The following is a 22,368-nucleotide window of genomic DNA, read 5'->3' on the forward strand; positions in this document are numbered from 1 at the left end:
ATTGATCCAGGATTGATTCCACTGAGTGAATTACAACATTCTCTAGATCAGAGTATGTCATTAATAGGGGACCACACAATCTAAATTGGTAGAGTAAAAGGGATATTAACATGCTTAAAACGGATCCTAGCAAGTGGTAATGCCACTCTTGATAGGTCAGTAATCTCATGTATTAATTGTAAGTGAAATTGGGGAGGGAGCTAGCCAGGCAAACCTACCACGCATCTTAGATCCCCTATGCATAAACATAACAACTTTCCTATGGATTCTAATAGTAACAACATCATGAAAAGCAATGAGTTGAATATGGGAAAACACAAAACGGTGAAACCCCTTAACATGAAGAAGGTATGTAGATGTAGAGTCACAATCACCCAGTTGGCCAAGATAATAGATGCCCTTCATGTTAATCTTTTGAATCTCAATCTAAAAAATTAATGATTAAGGTGCAATGATTTTAAATGAGACAGATGATGTTAACAACTTGAAAATGATAATAGGTTGTCATGAGGACAAGATGGACACCTTGAGGAGAGAAACAAAGGCCCTCAAAGACCATCTCAACAACTTATCTCTAAGCTATAGTGACATAGCGTGTACCAACACCTCATCTTTTGTTAAAGGACCAAATCCGTACAAGTCCCCTAAAGAATGTAGTAGGTTCACTATCATCAAGGATCTCATCATAAATTAGTAGTCATATGTATTACAGCTTTTGTATATTGCTGGGGAAATTTTGTAAAGTCTTTACATACAAATTCACTATTTTTGTAGCCCAAAATCACCCTCCTCAAGTTGGCTTGAAATCTTCTTGATGAAGAGAAGTAAACTAAAAAAATTAAGGAAACATCTATGTAATTGCCTAATGTATTTGTTGCGAGGTAGACACACACTTATATACCACAAATACTCTTCTTTTTTCATATTAAGAATTTATTTATAGGAAAGATTTGTGTAGGATTAAAATTTACAAAAACATTTGTGTTTTGTGCATATCTTTGTGTGTCTTCCATCATCTATTTATACTTTATTTCTTTCTTGTAAAGGATTTTGGTAATTGAGTCTAGAGTTTGGTTTAAAGATCAACCGACTCAAGATCTGGTCTAAGAGTCATATATCTAATATATGGGCATCCAACAAGATGATATAAATTCTTGGTGGGACCAACATTTGGTATAACAGTTTAGTTAAAATTTCTGATAGATTTACCATTTCCATGGCATATAAAATTCATAGGAGACAAAGTATGATGTGGAATCAATACAAGATATCTTAAGAGATACCAATAACCATGGTTTCAAAAGAATTTGTATTGTTTATGAGATACTAACCACTATGGTACATTATTTGGTTGACACAATCATGTACATTATACTATATTTGTAGATATACTCATTATACTTTATTTTTATACTTGTATATGGAAGATGAAGACACATAATGTCAAAACCAAATCAATCAATAGAACATTCCCAAACAAATCAAGTACAATATCATATGCAAGTTGATAAAACTAAGCATGTAAGTTGGCCAATAAATGATTATCATTGGAAATTGAATGTTAGAAGATGTATATTTTGAAATGTTTTTCTATAAGATTTAGACACACACACACACACACACACACACACACACACACACACACACATATAATACCACGCTGAATTGGTAACTCGTTAGACCAAGACTCCACGAGCGTGGGGGACTACTCCTTGAGCCTTATCACAACAGGCCAATGATATCATGTCTCATTGTGCCAACCACTTGGTCGTCCCACAAGATGCTTAATTGGATAAGATATGTTACCAATAATTGTAACAATGATTTATGGACATTATATTGTCACCATTTACACTAAAAAAATTAATACTCTTATCCATATTTAACAAAAATGTTATTATTTTATTATATTATTGTCAATATTATATTACTGATTAAATATATACATTATTTATATTATTATAATAAACACAGACATAATTAATTAATTGATGTATTTTTTTTGATGTAATGATAATATCCAAACTTAATAATTAAAATATAAAAATCACTATTATTATTAAAAAATAATTTTCTGATAACTAATACAAATTTTGTTTAAAAAAACCCGAACAATTTGTATAATTACAATGCGAAAAAGTTCTAACGAGCATTGTATTCATTTAAATTGAATAGTGTAGCTGATAAGTATTTAAATGAGTATTACGCACAGTTTAAATGTAATAAAAGTACAATTGATCCTACTGACAATATAAACATTGCGAAGAATTACTTATGCCTAGGGAAACCAAGGCTATCTATCTATCTATAAGAGTCACGGCAAGAGTTGTGTCGATAAAGATGCTGAACAGAAAAACATATAGATTTCACCAAGGAAGAATGATCTTACGTATTTGAATGAATAAAGGGATTTTAATGAAGTTTTGGTCTAAGGGATCTACGACTCTAGCTTATCATAATTTTAAATTTTTTCCTAAATTTACTCTCTTGTCCACAAGTGAAAGGTAGGTAGGAATTTCAAAAACATAGAAATCTCCCAAATTTGAAGGTGTTCACACCTATCAACCCATTTTCACAGTTCTAAATAAAAATTTTAATGGTTTTGTAAATTTTTAAAAGATATTGGACTGGCAAATCACCCCGTGAGTCAAATTTCTTTCCTGGAAAAGAGTGCTGAATTTATTTTGATTGTAGATTTAGAAATATTTTCAAATGGACCACAGCTAAATTAATTATTTAACATTGCTGCTGCTCATTGGATTTCAAAATATTTATGGAATCTGCAATAGCCCAGAGGAAAAGGCTTAATGACAATCTTTGCAAAATCAAGGATTGGGCTTAAGTTTTGTTTGGAAAATCTAAAGCATGTGTGGAGGATCTACCTTCAATCCTGCATAGGAGCGAAGAAACTCCTGCAGAGGTGAAAAAGAGGCCCTTAATTCGTTGGGTAAAATAGAAGAGCTCACAACTCTTGAAGAAGAAGCAAATTGAATAACCACAACTTCTATGGTTTGAAAGGACCAATTGCAGCAACTTGCAGGTAACCGATGTTTCCTTTGTCTCAAAAGGAAATATGTTGTGATTCTTGTGCCCAACAGAGACTTAGACCAGTGGGCATCCTGATACAGCCCACACCATTGTTTTCTATTGTGAACACTGTGACAGCAAAAGCGCTTAACAGTGATGGCAAGAACCCTTGGAGGCCGCAGGGAGTTGTAATTTTGATTTCCTAGAAAGAAACCCATGTTGTCTATTTCAGACAATGTGTGTTCATGCATGAGAATTTTAGTGAGGCTTACAACATTACTGTAAACGTTGAAGGGTTTAGATTTTGGGCGAGGGTTTCATGATGCATGTCATCCTTCTTCAATTTTGAACTTTCCAAGTAATTTTGACCTTTCTTCTCCGTATATTCATGTTTTGTGCATGATTCGTATTTTTAACCTGTTCAGTCTTGTACTTCTTTTCCATACTGGCTTTTAATAAATTTTATTTGAAAGGAAAGCAAACACCCTGTAACACAATCTTCCACTTTTCTGTTTCAGAGAAGATATTATCACATACCATCAATGTATACAGCCATATTCTCAAAGTAAATAACTCATCCTCCACTTTCTCTCACCCAATGCTGGAGTATATTCGAATTTAATTGTTTTATAGATTTTATTAATATTAATAATAATTTATTTTTACAGTTACAGCTAAGCCAGATATCACATCAAATTAGTGTACAAATACAAAATCTCATTATTTGTACGATAAAATTTCTTTATTTGTAGAACAAGTGTATGAGATTCTTTTCTTATAGGATAAAAATATGTTTCTGTATAGCTATTTGATTGCTAAAATTTACACAAGTGTACATACTCTACCTTCAAACCTATAAACACGTTTTTAACTATATAAAACGTGAAGCCTAACCAATATCAACAAACTTAGAAATTGGATTTAAAAAAGGGTATCTATGACAGTGAAACAGTCGGTTTTGAAGCCTTGCACCACTACATAACAACAGTATGACTGACTCTATTAGCCATTGACTCTACCTTGGGCTTCAAAAGCACTGGAAATAACTGTAGTACCACATAAATTTACTACCTTTTTTCAAGGAGATCAGATCTGGGCAATAGTTCGATTTTCTCGCTTCACATCGCCATGGATTGGAGGATCATACTTGCTGAACAATCTGTAGGACGAGAGGAGGGAAAGAAGAAGGAAGCAAACAAGAACAAAGAAACTTATGATGACCGAGGCTCCTGCTTTGTTGCAAAACTTTCCATAATTACCACATACTTGCTCCCAAGTCACCTCCTCATCGCCCTTGTATGCGACATACAGTACCTCTGTTGCTACAGCCCCGCCTGCCAGCATCAAATATGTAATCCCCTGCACTTCACGATAAGTTATCTACAACATGACTCACAGGTATTGAACAGTTAAAAGCTGTCACTACAGCCAGGATTGTGCAAAGTTTTAACACTGATAAGCTGCCAGTATAGTATATAATGTATGCTAACCTGATCTAGAAGAAAAAGGATCCATGATCTGGATATGTGGTGGGACACAGGAACCATGGAGTCGAAAGCCGAGATGAGAGAATATCCAGCACATATCCCATTTGCATAAGCCAAACACCTTGCATGCACATGTTAAATTGTAAGATTGAATCTGGTGAAAATTAAACAGCAGAGCCAAGCACAAGAAAGACCAAATAAAGCAATGCTTCTCACTTTCCAAAATCATGAAAATATGCAGAGAGGAGGGAGGCAGAAGGGAGATCTTCCACACACAGGGAGGAGAAGTGTAGATCTTCCACCATCACATTGCACAGAAAAGGTAAATTAACCACTACAGCACCTTAGTAGTACACAAGGTTACCTTAGGAAACAGGGCTACCTTAGGGATCACTGTGATAAAAATAATGATATGTTGAGATTTTATGTGTTTTCTGACTAATTCTCACATCAGGGAATAACAGGAAGACCAGAAGATAGAATGAAATGACATGAACTATACCTGAAGGCGTCAAAGTCGCTGTAATCAAGCTGTATATATTGATCACTTTGCTCGGTTTTAAGCATCACAACCAGGGCTGAAATACAGAGACCAACTGGTAGAAGCCTCAACAATGTTTCAAAGTGTCTTATTTGTATAGCTGGTCCATTGCCACTTCCTTCCATCTCAACAACACTTACAGACTCTTTTCCCTGTGCCATCTGGTACGTCTCTTATTGCAGAAATCTCTTAAATTTTTTGCAGAAATCTGTAAGTGATTTCGTTAAACTTCAATCTATCTGGACATAACCTGAAAACAAAACAAACAAAATCATTGAGCATCGATATATGATTGATCCGCATTCAATACAGAGTCCATCTGGCAGGCGCTTATACTGAAGTCTGGTGAGAGGAAGCCTTTCAGACCTGTTTATGGGAGAGGCAATATTGGAGAATCGTATTTAATGAGTGATCATCTCAAGGACTGGTTCAATGTGTATTTGTGTCACCAGACATGGAGGTAGGTGGGTAAAAAGAATGGGAATGAATGCTCATAATGTGGTTTCCTTGTTGAGAATCTCTGCCTACCTTGCCCAACGCCTGCCTTCATAACTTGTAGGGGGGATAGGGATTATATTGTAGATTTTTAAATATTTTTAAAATACTAAAACTAAACAAGATAGTTACCCAATTCTGTTTAATCAGCAAAAAAAATTCGAAAATTTGCTAACTAGTTTAATTGGCCAAATTATCTGTGAAATTCAATTCACCACAGAGAAATCATACAAGCTGGAAACATCAAAACAGATTTAATAAGCACTAGAGATGTCAAAACTGGTTTAATACGAGTTTTTCCTCACCCAAACCCTAAGAAAATTTTAAGAAAATTAAATGCATTGAGGCTTACCTTCGTTGGAGCCAAAGAGAAAGACCCAGTCAGCAGGGCAAATCAAAGCAACAGACACCCTTCCTTGGGAAGAGCCTGAATTACAAGTGTAATCAGTAAATTTTGAACCAAAAGAATGATTTTTTTTAAATATATTGGCAAATTTTGTTCCTGTATTTCTGTACTATAGTGAATCTGAATTTAACTGGAACTTGATAACTACAAGACAGAAAGTCAAACAATTGATTTCACCTTTTGTCGATGAAACTTAATATCCAAAATATTTCCAAATAAAAATAACCAACTATTACAGAGACTAATCTCTTTTGCTTCTAATTTTATCTTCTCTATTACGGTTGGTCGGACATCCACTGTTAGTCATCTAACTTTTCCAAGTGTTCATAACTTGAGATGTGTGCAGATATTTGGCAGCCACTGTAACGTCAATCGATGAGTTTCCCGATAGCGTTGAACTACTTTTATTGCATGTAGTTGTGGGAATTACAAAATTCTTCTTCATAGTTAGAAGAGTTGATCTGTCCATCGTAAAAACACAGTTTTTCCAAACACGCATGCAGCTGATCAGTGAGCTCATTGTTTGGATCGAAAGAGTTGGTGTGGGGGAGATCTGTACCATTATAGACGAGATGCAAATATTATAATTATATATATTTGTACCATTATAGACGAGATGCAAATATAATAATAATATATTTGTATATTTGATTTTTGTAATGTGCAAATTTGTCATATTTAATTCAAGAAATTAATTTTCCCCAATATAAGAAGTTCATCTGCCAATTGCACAGAGAGTTACACCAAACATGCAGGACTCGTGAGAGATATTAGGACCAGTTCAGAATTTGGATTTTCTGGGCGTGACTCGTCAGAGATATCTGGACCATTACAGACAATATGCTATTATATATTTTGCTACTGTAAATTTGTCTTAGCTAACCCAACAAAACTAAAGCTTGCATGGAAATACTATACCACCCTCTATATCCATAAACAGTATTAGATGTTTTCAAAGTTATTTTAATGATGTGATAAATACTATATCACCCTCTATTTCTATAAACAGTATTAGATGTTTTCAGAGTTATTTTAATGATGTGAGATGGATTCAAACACTCAAACAACTCTGGTTGTTAAACAAAGTTGGTTAATCATTATTGATTAATTAATATTGTATTAACTAATTAAAAAAACATATCGATACTCATTAGGATTATATTATATAAGTGATTATGGAATATATATATCTATATATAAAATTATTTATTATTTTAAATTTATAAAATTGAAATTAGTTATTTATTATGTAAAATTAATAAAATAAAAAATTTATAATAATATATAGTGTAAATTTATTAAAAATAAAATATGTAAAAATGTCATTTATTAAAAATAAAATATGTAAAAATGTCTATTTTGAAATAAGGTTTGTAGAATTTTAATTTAATTATCAATAATTATTAGGTGGGTGGTAATGATTTAACTTCCGTAAGATATTCTAAAATATTCTTAATAGTAGTGACAACTTAATGGTTGGTTGAGGTTTATCTTAAAAATAGCAATGCTCTTTCTTCCATTTTAAATTGAGAAAAAAAAAAAAAAATGTTATATGAAGATGAGTTATTGTTTTTTGGGCATGTGGAATTACTAGTCATGGTATTGGCCCATGGTATTGTAACAATGTCTATACAGAGTCTTCATGGTAAACTGAAAGTGAATTTATTATTAACAATAATAAAACACATAACGACAAAACACCATTATTATTAGCAATAATAAAACACATAGCCACAAAAACACCATTATTATTTTGGAAATCAGATTCTTAATAGATCTATTATTTTTGGAGAAAAGACATTTTATAATGGAGACATCAAGTCATTAAATAAACTATATTACATCAACTATTATGGGAAAAACTATGGGTTATTGAAACCTTGGGTCTCTAAACCATGGAAAACTCATTAATTACAATATTAAAATGACTCTATCATCTAGTCAAGTTTAATCTAACATTTCCCCTCTTTAAACTTCACTTGGGGCAATACCACAATACAAATGCCTAACCAATATTAGAGTTAAGTGTCCATTTACTTGCAATTAAAATTTTCAACTCCATTATAAAATTTTAGATTTAGTGTTGCTAGAAGTCTATGGGAATGCATTCAACATGTTCATTGTTTCTTTTACCCACACTTACAAATATTATTATTTCTCTTGTATTGTGTTCCTATATTGCTTTGTTAATGTTGGCATTGATGTCAAATGGTTATGAAGACAAGCAACATGTCAAGTGGCTATGAAGGAAAGCACCATGTTATCTATGATAATGGTTCTAATATAAATGAACAGAAGAAGTGACAACAGAAGAAGTGACTTGATAGCATAAGAATAAGTAATGTTTAAACCCAGAACAATAATGTTTAAACTCATAGAAACAATGTTTGTGATGAAGAAGTGACAACAGAAGAAGTGACTTGATAGCATAAGAATAAGTAATGTTTAAACCCAGAACAATAATGTTTAAACTCATAGAAACAATGTTTGTGATGTTGTTTGGTTCGTAAGAAAAGTGAGTACATGGGAACTGAAGAACTTTTTATTTCCATTGAATATGAATGTTATTATCAGCTTTCAGTATGATATATATTGAATTTATGATATATATTGAATTTACATTTGCAAGAAGGCATCATATATTGCAATAATATCTGTTGAATTTACATTCCCAAGCCATATAGTGCAATCATTATTGCTAGTTTGTATTATTCTAGGTTTTTTTAATATTACAATGACCATTTTTCTTGCCTTAATCTTCAAATTTGGAAATGAAGAGGTAGACCAAAAAAAACCTTGGAATACAAAGAGGCAACCATTCACTTTAGATTCCTACATTGTAATACAAATAGTCAACAAATTATGCATATAAAAAGATGTGTTTTGAATGATAGTGCTACTAGTGAATTTGAGTTTTTGTGAGAACTACTTTATGAACTCCCTGGAAAAGAGAGAAAGAGGAAGTGGAGAAATGTGAAGTGTAATTGAGGAGGAAGATCACGAGATAAGCAGTTGTAAAGAAGGTAGAGCCTGAGTATAGAACATAGTAAGAGAAAAGAAAAATTCAGAACTAAAGACCAAGTAACCCATCATATTAAATATTTTATGTATCAGGGGATTGTTGTCTCCTTCTAGGTAGTATCCTGAAAAAGAGCATGTTGGATCCTGTAGAAGAGGGAGTAGGAGCTTCCTAGCAAGTTGTAGCTTGCATAAGAAAGCTGAGGTAGAATTATCCTATAAGTAGAAGCCGACATAAAATTGATGTAAAAAAGGGAGTGGGGGCTTGCCTTTACATTAAAAAAAAAAAAAAAAAAAAAAAAAAAAAAAAAAAAAAAAAAAAAAACAAAAAACAAAAAACAAAAAACAAAAAAAAAAACAAAAAAAAAACAAAAAAACAAAAAAAACAAAAAAACAAAAAAGAAAACAAAAAAAAAGAAGCAAACAAACAAACAAACAAACAAACAAACAAACAAACAAAACAAAACAAAACAAAACAAAAAATAAAAAGAAAAAAACAAAACAAAAGTCATAGTTTTTCCCTTTATGGGTTTCCACTTATAGTTGGTGTCTCAATGTGTTGCATGAGCTACTTGTATGTTTTCCTATAAATTCATGGTTAATTGTTGGACACATATAAATTTGCTAATACATTAAAGAATGGGTTAAAAGGCTAAACACATATATAAATCTACTAATTCATTAAAGAAAAGGTTAAAAGGTTGTCACAATAATTCGAAATTAGTCATTTAAAAGACACAATTACTGATTCACCTCCCCCCAAGTAATTGTCTAGTTTTCAACAATTGGTATCAGAGAAAATTCCTTCTATGTCATCCTAACAGTTGGAAGGAAGATCTAATTGATAAGAATGGCTAGTTAGGAAGGATGTTCAACAAATAAAGCTCCTTTGTTAATGGTACTGATTATACCTTTTGGAAAGTAAGAATGAATACATATCTAATGTCCCTTTGTGCTAATGTTGGGCCTCAGTGGCGTGTGGCTACAAATAGCTATCTATAATAGGTAACAAAGAAGACAATCTTGAATTTGCATTTAATACCAAAGCCATGAATATAACCTTAGTGGGCTAACTAAATCGAAATTTATAGAAATAATGCATTATAAGACTGCTAAAGAAATGTGGGATAAACTGAAAAACATTCATGAAGGAGAAAGCAAAGTAAAAAGGGATAAATTACAAGTTTACAAAATGTAGATTGAGTCTTTGAGAATGAGTGACGATGAAGATATAAAAAAATTTATTTCTTCAAGTTAATGAAATTGTTAATGTTATGAAGGGTCTAGGTGAAGAAATTAAAGAGTATACAATAGTCCAAAAAGCATTGAGATCACTCCTTTCCAAGTTTAACCTTAAAGTATTAGTTATTGAAGAAATTATTAACATTACATGGATCAATTACTTATCTCCCTAACAACATATGAAATGAGGATTACAAAAAGAAAGTCAACCACAAGGGATGTAGCATTCAAAGTCGATAACAGATCTATAAAAGAACAAAAGTGTTCATGTTCATAATCAGATGAAGAAGAAACAAAATTTGTGAGAAGATTGAAGAAAGGGACTAGTAAGTATAAAGGAAAATTTCCCTTTAAGTGCTTTAATTATGGAAGAGTAGGGAATTATGCCTCAAAATGTTCATTTAAGAAGAGAATAAGTTTTAAAGTAAAGAAAAAAACACATTTTAAAAAATGAAGAATGAGAAGAGATCTAGAAAGAAAATATTTTATAGAAAAGAAGATAGCAGTTCCTCTGACGATACATATGAATCCTCTTATGAAGAAGGAATTAGTGAATTTATGCTTATGGATTTCAAGTCTGAATATGAAAAACTTTATCATTGTGAGTTGAGCAAAGAAAAAGAAGGTGAAGTAGATATTGAAAGGGTGCTAATTAGCACTCTATAAGAAATTGATAGACTCGAGCAAAAGAATAAGAAACAAAAATAAATATTGATTAAGTATGTTAAATAAGAGCCTATGTTTGAAGAGCTTCTCTAGTTAAAATTTGAATTAGAAGAGGCCAAAAAGGTGGAATATGTCTTGCTACAACAGTTAAAATAGAAAGGCAAGGAATGTGAGAGGTTAGAAGAAGAAGTAGTTGCTTTGAGAAAGAAACTAGAGAAAACACAAGCTGAGTTGAATATGAACCTTAAAAAAATTAAGGGGTTTGAAAAGATGGATGATATATTGAATGCTCAAAGATATTCTTTTATGAAGGCTAGTTTGGGCTATGAAGGAGAAACCAATGAGAAGAAGATAGAAGATAAAAGTACCATGAGTTTTTTCAAATTTGTCACATGAGATAATGATAGCCATGAATAGTCAAAGAATAAGGATGTCAACAACACATCTCAATAGAAGGAAAGGAACAACATGACTCAACAACAACAAAGATAAATCCCACTCTAGAGCAACAAATGAAAAATCCTACTCAATAAAAATAAACAAGAATATTTGACAAGAAGAAATTAAGATACCAAAATCCTCATTTCTTCAACAGAAAAAATGATCAGATGACAAGGAGACTTTATTCACAAGCACTATCCTTTCCCAGGTATGAAAATTTCTTCTATAAAATATTTTTATAGATGCAAAACAATTGGCCACAAGGTTGTGAATTGTAGAGCATATGTCAGAAGGAATGAAACAAGAAGTCTGAAAAGAAATGAAGTGAGCAACAAATTTGTAAATGAAAGAACAAACATGAGTAGGAACAGTAATCCATTTTCCATGCTTTCGGATGTCAATGAATGTTAATATTGTCACAATTTTGTACATATGGTTTATGAATGTCAAATTAGAAACTAAAAATCATAGTCTTATGACAATCACATGATAGAGGAACCATGTAGAGGAAAAGGAGAAAGGAAGAGAAGAAAATGAGTAAGTGTGGCCTAGTTCTTTATGCTCAGACCGAGAACAATCAATGGTATGTGGACAATGGTTGCTCCGGGCATATGACCAGAGAAAAAAGCAAGTTCTTGTCTCCAGATGAAAATAAATTTGAAAATGTCACTTTTGGAAATGTTGCAACAAGAAAATTAAAAGGAAAATGTATAGCTAGCTATGATAATGGAAAAGGAAAGGCACATGATGTATTGTTCATAGATGGGTTGAAACATAACTTGCTAATTATAATTCATATGTGTGACAGAGGTTATGATGTCACCTTTAGAGCTTGCAAATGTGAAATAAGGTTAGCTGCAATACGAAAGATATTGGACAAAGGATTCTAAACATAAAATAATGTATATGTTTTGAAGGAAGACCATGAAAAATGTCATTTGGGAAAACAAAATGAGTGTTGGATGTGGCATAGAAGACTAGGACATCTAAAATTTGACCATATCATCAAACTCAGTAAAAAGGGAGTTGTAAGAGATTTGCCTAAGATAACGAAGCCTCAAAATCCTATCTGTGAGTCATGTCAAATGGGGAAACAATCTTGTGTTATGTTCAAGACCAAGGGTCAACTATCAACCAACAAACCACTACAAATAATACACATGGATCTGTGTGAACCTTCTAGAATAGAAGTTCCTAGAGGTGAGCATTACTTCATGTTAGTAATAGATGATTATTCCAAAATAACATGGGTAGCCTTTCCAAGAAATAAATTAGACGCATTTGATAAATTTAAGGTCTTCAAAGCATTGGAATATAACCAAACAAGCTGCAAGATAAAGTGCATATGGTTAGACATAGGAGGAGAATTTACATAAGATGAATTTGTATATTTATCTGATGAAAATGGAATAAAGAGGAAGTATACCATTGTGGATACAACCAAACAAAATGGAGTTGTTGAAGAAAAAAATCAACCAGTACAACAAATGGCTAGAGCTATGATGCAGGAAAGGAACATACCACAAACATATTGGTAAGGAGTTATTCACGCAACAATGTACATACTGAACAAAGTGCATATCATACCTAACTGTGATAGACACCCTATGAGTTATGGCATGGAAAACCAACATAAATCGAACACTTAAGAAAAGCAAAGGGTATATGTGCTACAATAAAAGAATGCATAATATTATAAATTGTATATATGTGAATGTTAATGAGGAACTACCTATTAAAAGAAAGAAGACATGCGTTATCAATCCCCCAGATCAATTAATTAGTGAACAAGAGGAAGAATAGGTTGAAGATGTAGAAGAAACATAGACCCATTCAAAATCACCCTTAAGGTATGTACAAAACAACCATCCCGAAGAACACAATTACCAATCAAACGGGAACTTGACCGAGTTCTCAGTTTTTTAGAGGTAGCAAAAAATTATCTGATTTTGAAAAATGTTGATTTAGAATACACTTTTTTTTTTGAGCATATTTTTGACATTTTAATTTTTCTTAATTTTTGTTTAAAATGTTAGTGCTTTTCATGTTGATTTCGAAAAGCATTGACACAACATCAACCATTTTTTTGGGGGGCCTGTTTTTGGCACTTCAAATTTTCTAATGTATTAAGTATGGATAATTATTTTTTAAATTTAACAATTGTTGAAGTATCCTTCTTCTTCTTTTTCCTCTTCTTCTTCTTCCCTGAGATGTTTTTTTTAAGTTTTTTTAGGTTTGTATCTTTTTGTTTTTCTTTCCAATTTTTTTCGTAATGAAATCTTTTTTTTTTTTGCATAGCTAAAAAAAAGGTTAATATTTTAATGTTGGGATTTTCTATATATTTTTATATCGTTAATAAATATTTCAATGTACATCAAATAATTGTCACTAAAAAAGCAATAATTTTAAACATTTGACAAAAAAATAAATGTTTTGAGATTTTTTTTGCCAAAAATGACATGTTAAATAAATTATCTCTATGAGAAATTTGTAACAAAAAAAGGTTTAAAAAATAACATTTTTTTATGAATTTTATATCAAAAAATAATAATATTCACAGTTTTTTTCAAAAAATAATGATTCACAAACAAATTAAAGTGAAAATCAAATAATGCAAATATTAAACATATAATAAAAATATTTTTGAATACTTATTCTTATCATAAAATCTCAAAGTCACATCGTTAAAAGTATAATTAATGAATAGTTCTCAAAATTGAGCTTGATTTGCAAGCATAACTTAAATTTAATCAACAATATCATATAATCCATGCCCTCATCTTCTAGAGCTTCATTATTGTGTCTTACATAGTATTATGTGCTTCGGTTTGGTCATTTTCCTCTTTTGATGGATCTTTGATGTTTGCAAATCTCCTAGAGTATCTCTTTCCAATCATTCCATCTAACAATGGTTGAGGTTCCTTTTCTTTTTTTACCACACATGATTCATTAAAATCCCCTTTCCTCAAACCAACTTTTTGCATTTCATCTGGAAGAAATTTAATCGAATTAACTCTTTGCCGAATAAAACTACATTGTAGTGAGTCTTTTTCAGTGGTTGTGCAATTTCTTCCTTTTTGTAAGCAACATGCCAGTGTTGTACCTAATCATCAAGTACAAAAGAAATAATTAAGTAAATTAGTATAAATACATAAAAATTGAAAAAGAAATTATTGGAATTCAATTTTATATAATAAAACTTACATGGACTTGAGAACAAATCCAAAACCCAATCTCTTTCATTTGAACATAAATATATAAGATAATTAATCAATGTTTGTGGTTTTTAATAAATGTTAACTATCTCTCCTTTTGCACCTTTATCCTCATATGTTACTTTTCTTACAAGAACATCATGAACTTGTACTTGCCTATGACTCTTTCCATCTACTAGATTTAGAAGAAAAGGCTTATAACTATCATCTTTTGCCCAATATTACACATGAATGAACTCATAATCACTTGTAATTGGATGATATACGCAACCAATAAGATTTGACTTTTTCCTGTAACATGAAATAGTAAAAATTCAATTAACTTGTACATAAATATTTTTTTTTAACATTAATCAAACATACAATTTCAATGTCTTATCATGTAAGTTGCATCATTGAGTTTTCTTTTCCCTTGAAGCTTGATAATATCATTGCAAATTCTATGTCTGAATGAAATGTCACAAATCTCCAAAGTGGTGATGTTGTGACTTCTTGAATTTCCATAACCACTTTATTAAAATATTGATAAATATAAGGCTCACTATCATATCCAATGTTTGGGAAATTGAAACCATGAGGAATATTTGCAATAATTAGGGAATATTCCCTTTTAGGCATGAGATTTGCAATGTTTTCACAATCACCTAATATTATTTGATATTGGACAATGTTGAGTCCATTCCAAATGTAATGATTAAGACGATGATCAAGTTCAACATTATGAAGACATTGCTTTCTCTGCCTTTCCAACTTAATTTTTTCAATAAATGTTTTGAAACTATTCGATACTGCATTTGCATCCTTCTTTGACATCTTTAATGAAATAAACAAATATATGTATAATTAATAAAATAAAAATAGTTTACATATGAATAAAATGAATGTATAAATCAACATACCTTTTTGAATGCAAGATAAAAATATTTTAGTGTTGTTGTAGAACTTGAATTTGGGTAGTTGTGTACAACATCATCCCAGATCTCTTCATTCAACATTTTAACCATATGTTCTTGTATTTTCGTATAAACCTTATGACTGAATAAATAAAGTAAAAAATGTTAATATAATGATATGCATAACAAATACTACCAACAATAATATGTTATATTTAAAAGAAAATTATAATCCAAAAATAAGTAAAAATAATTCAACAAACTTACTTTTGAAACTCCTCACACATTTCATCCAATGATAATTCACTTGAATTCACATGAGATAATATTGATTTGATAAATTTTTCATTCTTCACTCTTTGTATTTCTCTCCAAGGTGTGATAGTCATATCATCTGGAATAATTTTAATTTCAGGACCTGTCTTACTGTTGGTACATATTAAGGGTTTAGACTTTTTAAACTCTAATTTTTTATGCGGATATTCTCCCACATGTTGAAAATATCATCAATCAAATCCCATATCTCCCCAATTCTAAATTCCAACTCAAACATGTTATCCGTACCTATGAATAGCTCTAAATTTACTTTTCCACCTTTTGCATTGATTTTTTCCTCAATTTGATAACCTATTTCCATACAACATTGTTTCTAAAAGTTTAGACTAACATTTTCCTTATATCTACCACAATTTTCTTCAAATTCACTATGAATAAATCTGACCATTTGGATGAAATACATAGACATCCTATACTCATTATATATATTATGATCCCATGCCAATAATTTTTCTTTTGTATTTGTTAAACCATCATAAATGGTACATTTACTTATTTCAAAAAGCGAGTTAATGGGATATTCCTCCATCAATTGTCTTCTAGCCTCTGCAGAAGGGTTCCCCCCAATTGCATAATGTCACCTACCCCATGAAAGGGATAATATTTGTTACCCTTCACTTGAACTATGGTCAAACCATACATCTTCGAGATGTTTTGTATGTGCCCAATTTGAAGAAGAATTTGGTGTCCATTTCTGCAATGGAAGACAGAGGCTTCAAGGTAGCTTTCATTGATGAATATGTATGTGCATGGAATAATAACTTTAAAGATGATTTTACTCTTGGGTTTAGGGTTGATGGCTTTTATCAGGTTGGTGTAAGTCCTTTGGGAGCTTTAGCAAATGACACCCTTATTCAATGTAGATATGGCACTAGAGATTTTTTCACTTACATTACAAAGCCTTACTTGGTGTAAGGAAGATGGTCACTAGGATGCCCTAGCTTCATATGAATCATGAAGGATTTTTTCAATGATGTGTAGGTGGGAAACATACAAAGGGACCATTCCCTTCTAGTGAGAGCAAGACAATTGATATTCTTCAATTGATCCATTCTTACATGGTTGGTCCTTTGCCCGTGACTTCATTGGGAGGATACTTATACTATGTGATATTTATGGATTACTTCTCTCGCTAGACTTGGATTTAATTCTTGAAGAAGAAGGATGAAGTATTTAAATGGATCTATTCTTTCAAAGCTTTGGTGGAGAATTATACAGGAAAGAAGATCAAAACATTGAGAACTGATAATGGAACCGAGTATGATTCTAATGAATTCAATGACTTTTGCAGTGAGGTAAATATTAAGAGGGAGACAATCATTCCATATAATCCACAATAAAATGGAGTTGTTGAGAGAAATAACTGAACTATTATGGAAGCCACGTGTGCCTTGATTTATGATCAAGGTCTACCGAAATTTGTATGGGGATAAGTTGTGAACACTGTTATGTACATTGAAAATAGGATCCCTCATCAAAGCTTGGATTTTAGGACACCTGAAGAAGTCTTCACTGGTAAGAAACTTGATCATAGAATCTTAGTTTCCTTGTATATTTCCATGTACCAAAGGATAAGAGGAACAAGTTGGAAGCTTCTGGGAAGAAAGGTGTATTTGCTGGATATAGTGAATATTCAAAGGCATATAGAATTTATGAACCTATCTAAATATATGTGGAAGTGAGTAGAGATGTTACTTTTGATGAAGACACTACCCTCAAAAAACAAAGGGATCTACCTATCAAAAGGAAGGATGATGATGTTGTTGGAAGACAAGAAGAACCTTTTATGGATGAACCCATGCTCAATGTTGATGGTTGGATGGATCCACTTGATCGACCTCCTTGTGATCCCTCTACCTCAAAGAAAAGACCTATTGGCTCCGAGATACACTTCAAGATGTTGAAAATCATGTTTCCCCAAGAGAAACATTTTAGGAAAGTAAGAAGCTCTCCAGGTATCAAGGATACTTGGCTACCATGAGCATTATCATTTAAACCAAACCTTGCACTTTCAAAGAAGATGTGAAGCACCAGGTATGGAAAGATGCTACGACTGAGGAATATGAATCAATCATGAAGAAAAATATCTGGGAAGTGGTGCCTAGACCCAAGGACAAGTCCATGGTCACTTCAAAATGGATCTACAATATTAAACATGGAGTTTATGGAAGAGATGAAAAATACAAGGAAAGGTTCGTGGATCGTGGCTTTTCTCAAAGGGAAGGAGGTTGCTATGATGAAATATTTTCACCATTTTCTCGATACACCACTATACGATCCATAGTTTCTCTTGCTGCAAATCAAATATGGAGCCTGCATCAAGTGGATGTCAAGACTGCATTCTTACATGGCTCACTTAAGCAGGAAGTCTACTTGGAACAACCTTAGGGGTTTGAAGAGTAGGATAGTAGGACACATGTATTCAAGTTGAAGAAATCCCTATATGGGTTAAATCAAGCCCCTAGGGCTTGGTATGAGAGTATTGATAGCTATCTTACGAAGCTAGGATTTACAGGGAGCTATGTTGATATGAACTACTTCAAGTTTGGAAAGGACATGCCACTTATTTTCGTCGTGTATGTGGATGATCTATTTCTGACTGGTGCATGCCCTCTCATTTATCAATGTAAGAATGAGTTGACTTCCAAATTTGAGATGAAGGACCTAGGGTTGATGCACTACTTCTTAGGCTTGAAGGTCTGGCAAAAGCTAGGTGAGATTTCCCTTTCTCAAGGAAAATATATTGTGAAGCCTTTAGAAATATGTGGCATGATGGAATTCAAGTCAGTGACTACTCTGATGGAACTAAATTTCAAGAAGTTATGTGGAAGTGTTGTTGGTACGGATTTGGAAAATCCTACTTAATATAGATAACTTGTGGGAGTGTTGATTTCTTGGTGAACACGTGACTGAACATATGCTTCGTTGTCAATACATTGATTCTATTCATGGTTGAGCCTCATCATAAACATTGGGTTGCTAAAAATAATATTTTGAGATATCTTCATGGTACTATCAACCATGGACTGAGGTACACTATTGGGGATCTTAGATTACATGGATATACTGATGTCAACTGGTCTGGTAGTGTGGTATATAGAAAAAGAACATTTGGGTGTTGTTTCTCTTTGGGGTTTTCCTCAATTTCATGGATGAGCCGGAAACAAAATATTATTGCACTAACTAAAGTGGGTTTGGAATTTCAGAGAATCTCGTGTTCCATGACTGATCCAAGCATATAGATATGTTGTAGTAGCTACAACCACCCTCCAAAATTTTTCCTTAGCTTTGTTTTGGAGCCTCCCTACCAACCATCCTCAACAACATGTCTTGCATTGTCCAAATTCATAGGCTTCAGCTGAGTTTCATTTGCTGCCCAGCCTGTGCATGTCAACTTGTTTGTCTCCCTCCACAGGCTGTCATTCTGGACTTAGACAATTTTCTAGCTAAGATGCTCACTTAGACAATTGTGCAATTATGAAGGGGAACCAACCTTCCCTCTAGAAATTGTGGCATCCTGTTGGGCTCTAGAAATGCGCAATCCATCTAGGTAGCCTTCCCTCCAAAAACTATGCAATCCAACCCTGCACTGGGCTTTAGCTCAGAAATTGCGTAATTCTGACTGACAGCCATGGCTTCAGTCCAGGAATTGCAAAATGCATGAGGGACAACTAGTCTTTCTCAGCCCAAAAACTACGCAAATCTCATCCCCAGGTTTGTAGACCATTGCATGTGCTTTCAAGTTGACTAGTTCCCTCCAGGATTGAGCAATCCTAATTTGCATGCATGGGCTGCTTTTCCCGAAAAAAAAAGAAAAAATAAAAAAGCAAAAGAATCCCTATATTTTAGGAATTTATTTTTAACAGTTGGAGGTTACATGCAAAGATCATTTTAGAAATTTTCTTCCAAGTGTCGCTTTTCCTAGATTTGTGGCACATGCATCATAAGACTCATCCTTATCAAAATTATTTATTCGATGATGCAAAGCTCATTCCTCACATCGATCTTGGAGCTTTGACATCCCACATCACATCTAGTAGTCTTCGACACATCCAAGTGAAGTTTTTCAAGGTAAGTCTATTTTTCATGTCATTTACTGCTCTTCTATTGTTTTTTGTATTTCATTTTGTATGAATGTTGTTTTCTTGGTTATTTTTAATGCCTGATGTCGTTCTAATGCATGTTAGCTTGTATAAATGAAGTTTTAAGTTTTTCATTGCATCTCACTATTGTCGCATGCATGACATTGTTTCTGTATGGAAGGTCATCGTTGCAGCGACTCACTTCACAGATATGCTTGTTTTCCCATTTTCTGAATCTTGCACTCACTATTTGGATGCATGATCATTCACTCTTTCTTACACTCAGTCTCGACATGCATTCAAACCTTTTCATGTTTTTAGTTGCCCGTCAGTGGGTTTGGGCTACCTTGGCCCAAACCTTGCCTTTCCCAGACAACAATGTGCATTTCTGAGAGTGAAGGCTCTGCCTTCCCTCCAAAAACTATGCAAATCTGGCCAACACTAATCTCCAGGCTTGAATTTCATAATTCTGGGAGGCAGTTCCCTGCTGACCCCATAAATTATGTAATGTAGTTTGTGGGTTTGCATGTCATTGCTGACTAAAAACTGCGCATTGCGCAGTTTCAGTCCTCAGCAGGCCAGGCTTGACTGTGCATTGTGCAGTTCCAGTAGTCAGTCAGCCTCCTGACAGCCCAGATTGTGCTTTGCATAGTTTTAGCAGTTAGTCAGGCTCCTGATAGCCCAAATTGTACCTTCACAGTTTTGGCAGTCAGTCTCCCAGCCTCCCAATAAAAATTGTGCAATCTTCCCAGTCAGTCACCTGAGTATGTTGCATGTCAGTCCTCAAAGTTGTTTTTGTTTTAAACTAACATATTTCTTGCCATGAGTGTTGTTATCTCTCCAGGTATCACAAGTTTTCATCCATCTCTCAGCAATACAGGTTCAATGGCCTCCAAGAGAGGAGGGTTTAAGGACACCATCGAAAGTGCAACTGGAGGTGCAGTTGAACAAGTGTCTATGAGCTTGCTTATCTACGAATACACTAAGATTTTCATAGACGGGGACATCAAGATGAAATGGTAGGACATCAATGATATATTCTCAAGAACATTTGAGGAAAATATGGAAGACCGCAGGGTTTATGTCAACATTCACAAGTCTAGCTTGTACTAAATTGCATACAGGTATCCCGTGTTTCTATGTGTGGACGTGATCCACTGGATTGTGTCGCACACTAATCCCAAGACGATGATGTTGAGAAGTCTCAGTGGTACAGATCTTGCTACCTTCAGGGCAAGGGACTTTCAGGAGATGTATCACTTTCCACAGCTGGTGATCACAATGGAGAAACCCTTCAGCAAAACCAACAAGAGTGAAAACTCAAGAGATATCTTGAAGAGATGGGTGAAAGAGCCAGCCAAGTTTAGGACAACACCCAACCAGGTTTACAAGATGAAGATATTTTGGAAGGCAAATCAATACTTAGTCATCTTTGCATGTTGCTTATACATCCAAGAGAGCAGAGAGACCTTCCCGTAGAGTTGGGTGATTGCATTGGACCAACTAGCTAGTGAAGGAATACCTTGCAACTCATCCAACATGTTGGCTCTGAGGTTGAAAGGAATAGGCGACAGAAGCCCGACATTCGCCCAAAGGTTAGCAAGTAGAGATATACATTTTCGCATATATACTTGATGCAGTTTGTGCTTGTCAGCAGTTCCCAAGCTTTAGTTAGGCATGGACACCTTCAGAAACATCTGTGCACACTTATTGTAGATTGTTCTTCAAATGTAGCTCCCGCAAGGTTATCACACAATTGTCAAACCGCTTTGTCACCCCAATGTACAAAATGATATTTGAGCAAGATCCACCTTGCATGTCGCAAGCGATGGAGGCAATGATCGACATAGAATATTTGTATGCCTCACTCCTCGGCACCTTCATACGGATGTATAGCACAAAGAAGGCTCTACATGTTTTACCGAAGTTTTCCATGGAAAAGCTCGTCATGCAAGAAGTGTCATATCACATATCGATAAGGTTGTTAGAGAGATTGCACAAGAAGAAGAAGGCACCTTGGCCCACTCTTCCTTTGCGGATCGGGTTGTATGTGATATGGAATCTCAAGCATGTTGAGGCCGAGACAGAGGAGTTAAAAAGATTCACTTTCTGTGGATCCACATGGCATGTCATTGGCCTGAGGAAGACCCATGGACGTATTTCTATCACTTCTCCAGGCTCAATGAACCAGTCGACATAACTTTAGAGTGGTTGGAAAAGAAGAAAGAAGTAGCATGGTTGGCAAAGCAGAAAGAAGTAGCATCTCAGAGAATGCCATCATCAGTAGCAGCAAAGGGTAACATACCTAGGCATGACAAAGGCAAGAGGAAGGTTGTTGACAACACAAAGGAAGAACAAAGGCACAAGTTCAAAGCAGACCCACTTGTGATGAAAGCATCTTTGCAGATTGAGGTTAAGAGGCGACAAACCACAAGAGGGTTCTGCAAAGGCTAAGGGAGAAACATAGAATGAAGGAAACAGAAAAGGAGTTGTAGGAGATGAAGCAACAACTTTGGGAA

The 22,368-nt window shown here is 33.6% G+C and overlaps 1 protein-coding gene across 3 annotated transcripts; it reads right to left on the bottom strand.

The window, feature by feature from the left end:
• Positions 1–3,892: 3,892 nt before the first annotated feature.
• LOC149168183 (CASP-like protein 2A2) lies at positions 3,893–6,229 on the bottom strand. Of its 3 annotated transcripts, XM_089426899.1 has the most exons (5): positions 6,134–6,229; positions 5,903–5,977; positions 5,017–5,305; positions 4,518–4,635; positions 3,893–4,386 (listed from the first exon to the last, which is right to left on the bottom strand). In XM_089426899.1, exons 3-5 carry the CDS (start codon positions 5,214–5,216, stop codon positions 4,114–4,116), a joined length of 591 nt encoding a protein of 196 aa, XP_089283025.1. In that variant the 5' UTR covers positions 5,217–5,305; positions 5,903–5,977; positions 6,134–6,229; the 3' UTR covers positions 3,893–4,113. The 3 variants fall into 3 exon arrangements, with proteins under 3 accessions (XP_089283025.1, XP_089283024.1, XP_089283026.1); XM_089426898.1 differs by lacking the exon at positions 6,134–6,229 and having other exon boundaries at positions 5,903–6,094; XM_089426900.1 differs by lacking the exons at positions 5,903–5,977; positions 6,134–6,229 and adding an exon at positions 5,422–5,604.
• Positions 6,230–22,368: the final 16,139 nt, after the last annotated feature.

This window comes from Pinus tabuliformis, chromosome 4_2 (genome assembly GCF_031772625.1).
Source record: "Pinus tabuliformis cultivar Carrire ecotype Pingquan chromosome 4_2, CPIR1, whole genome shotgun sequence".
NCBI lineage: Eukaryota > Viridiplantae > Streptophyta > Pinopsida > Pinales > Pinaceae > Pinus > Pinus tabuliformis.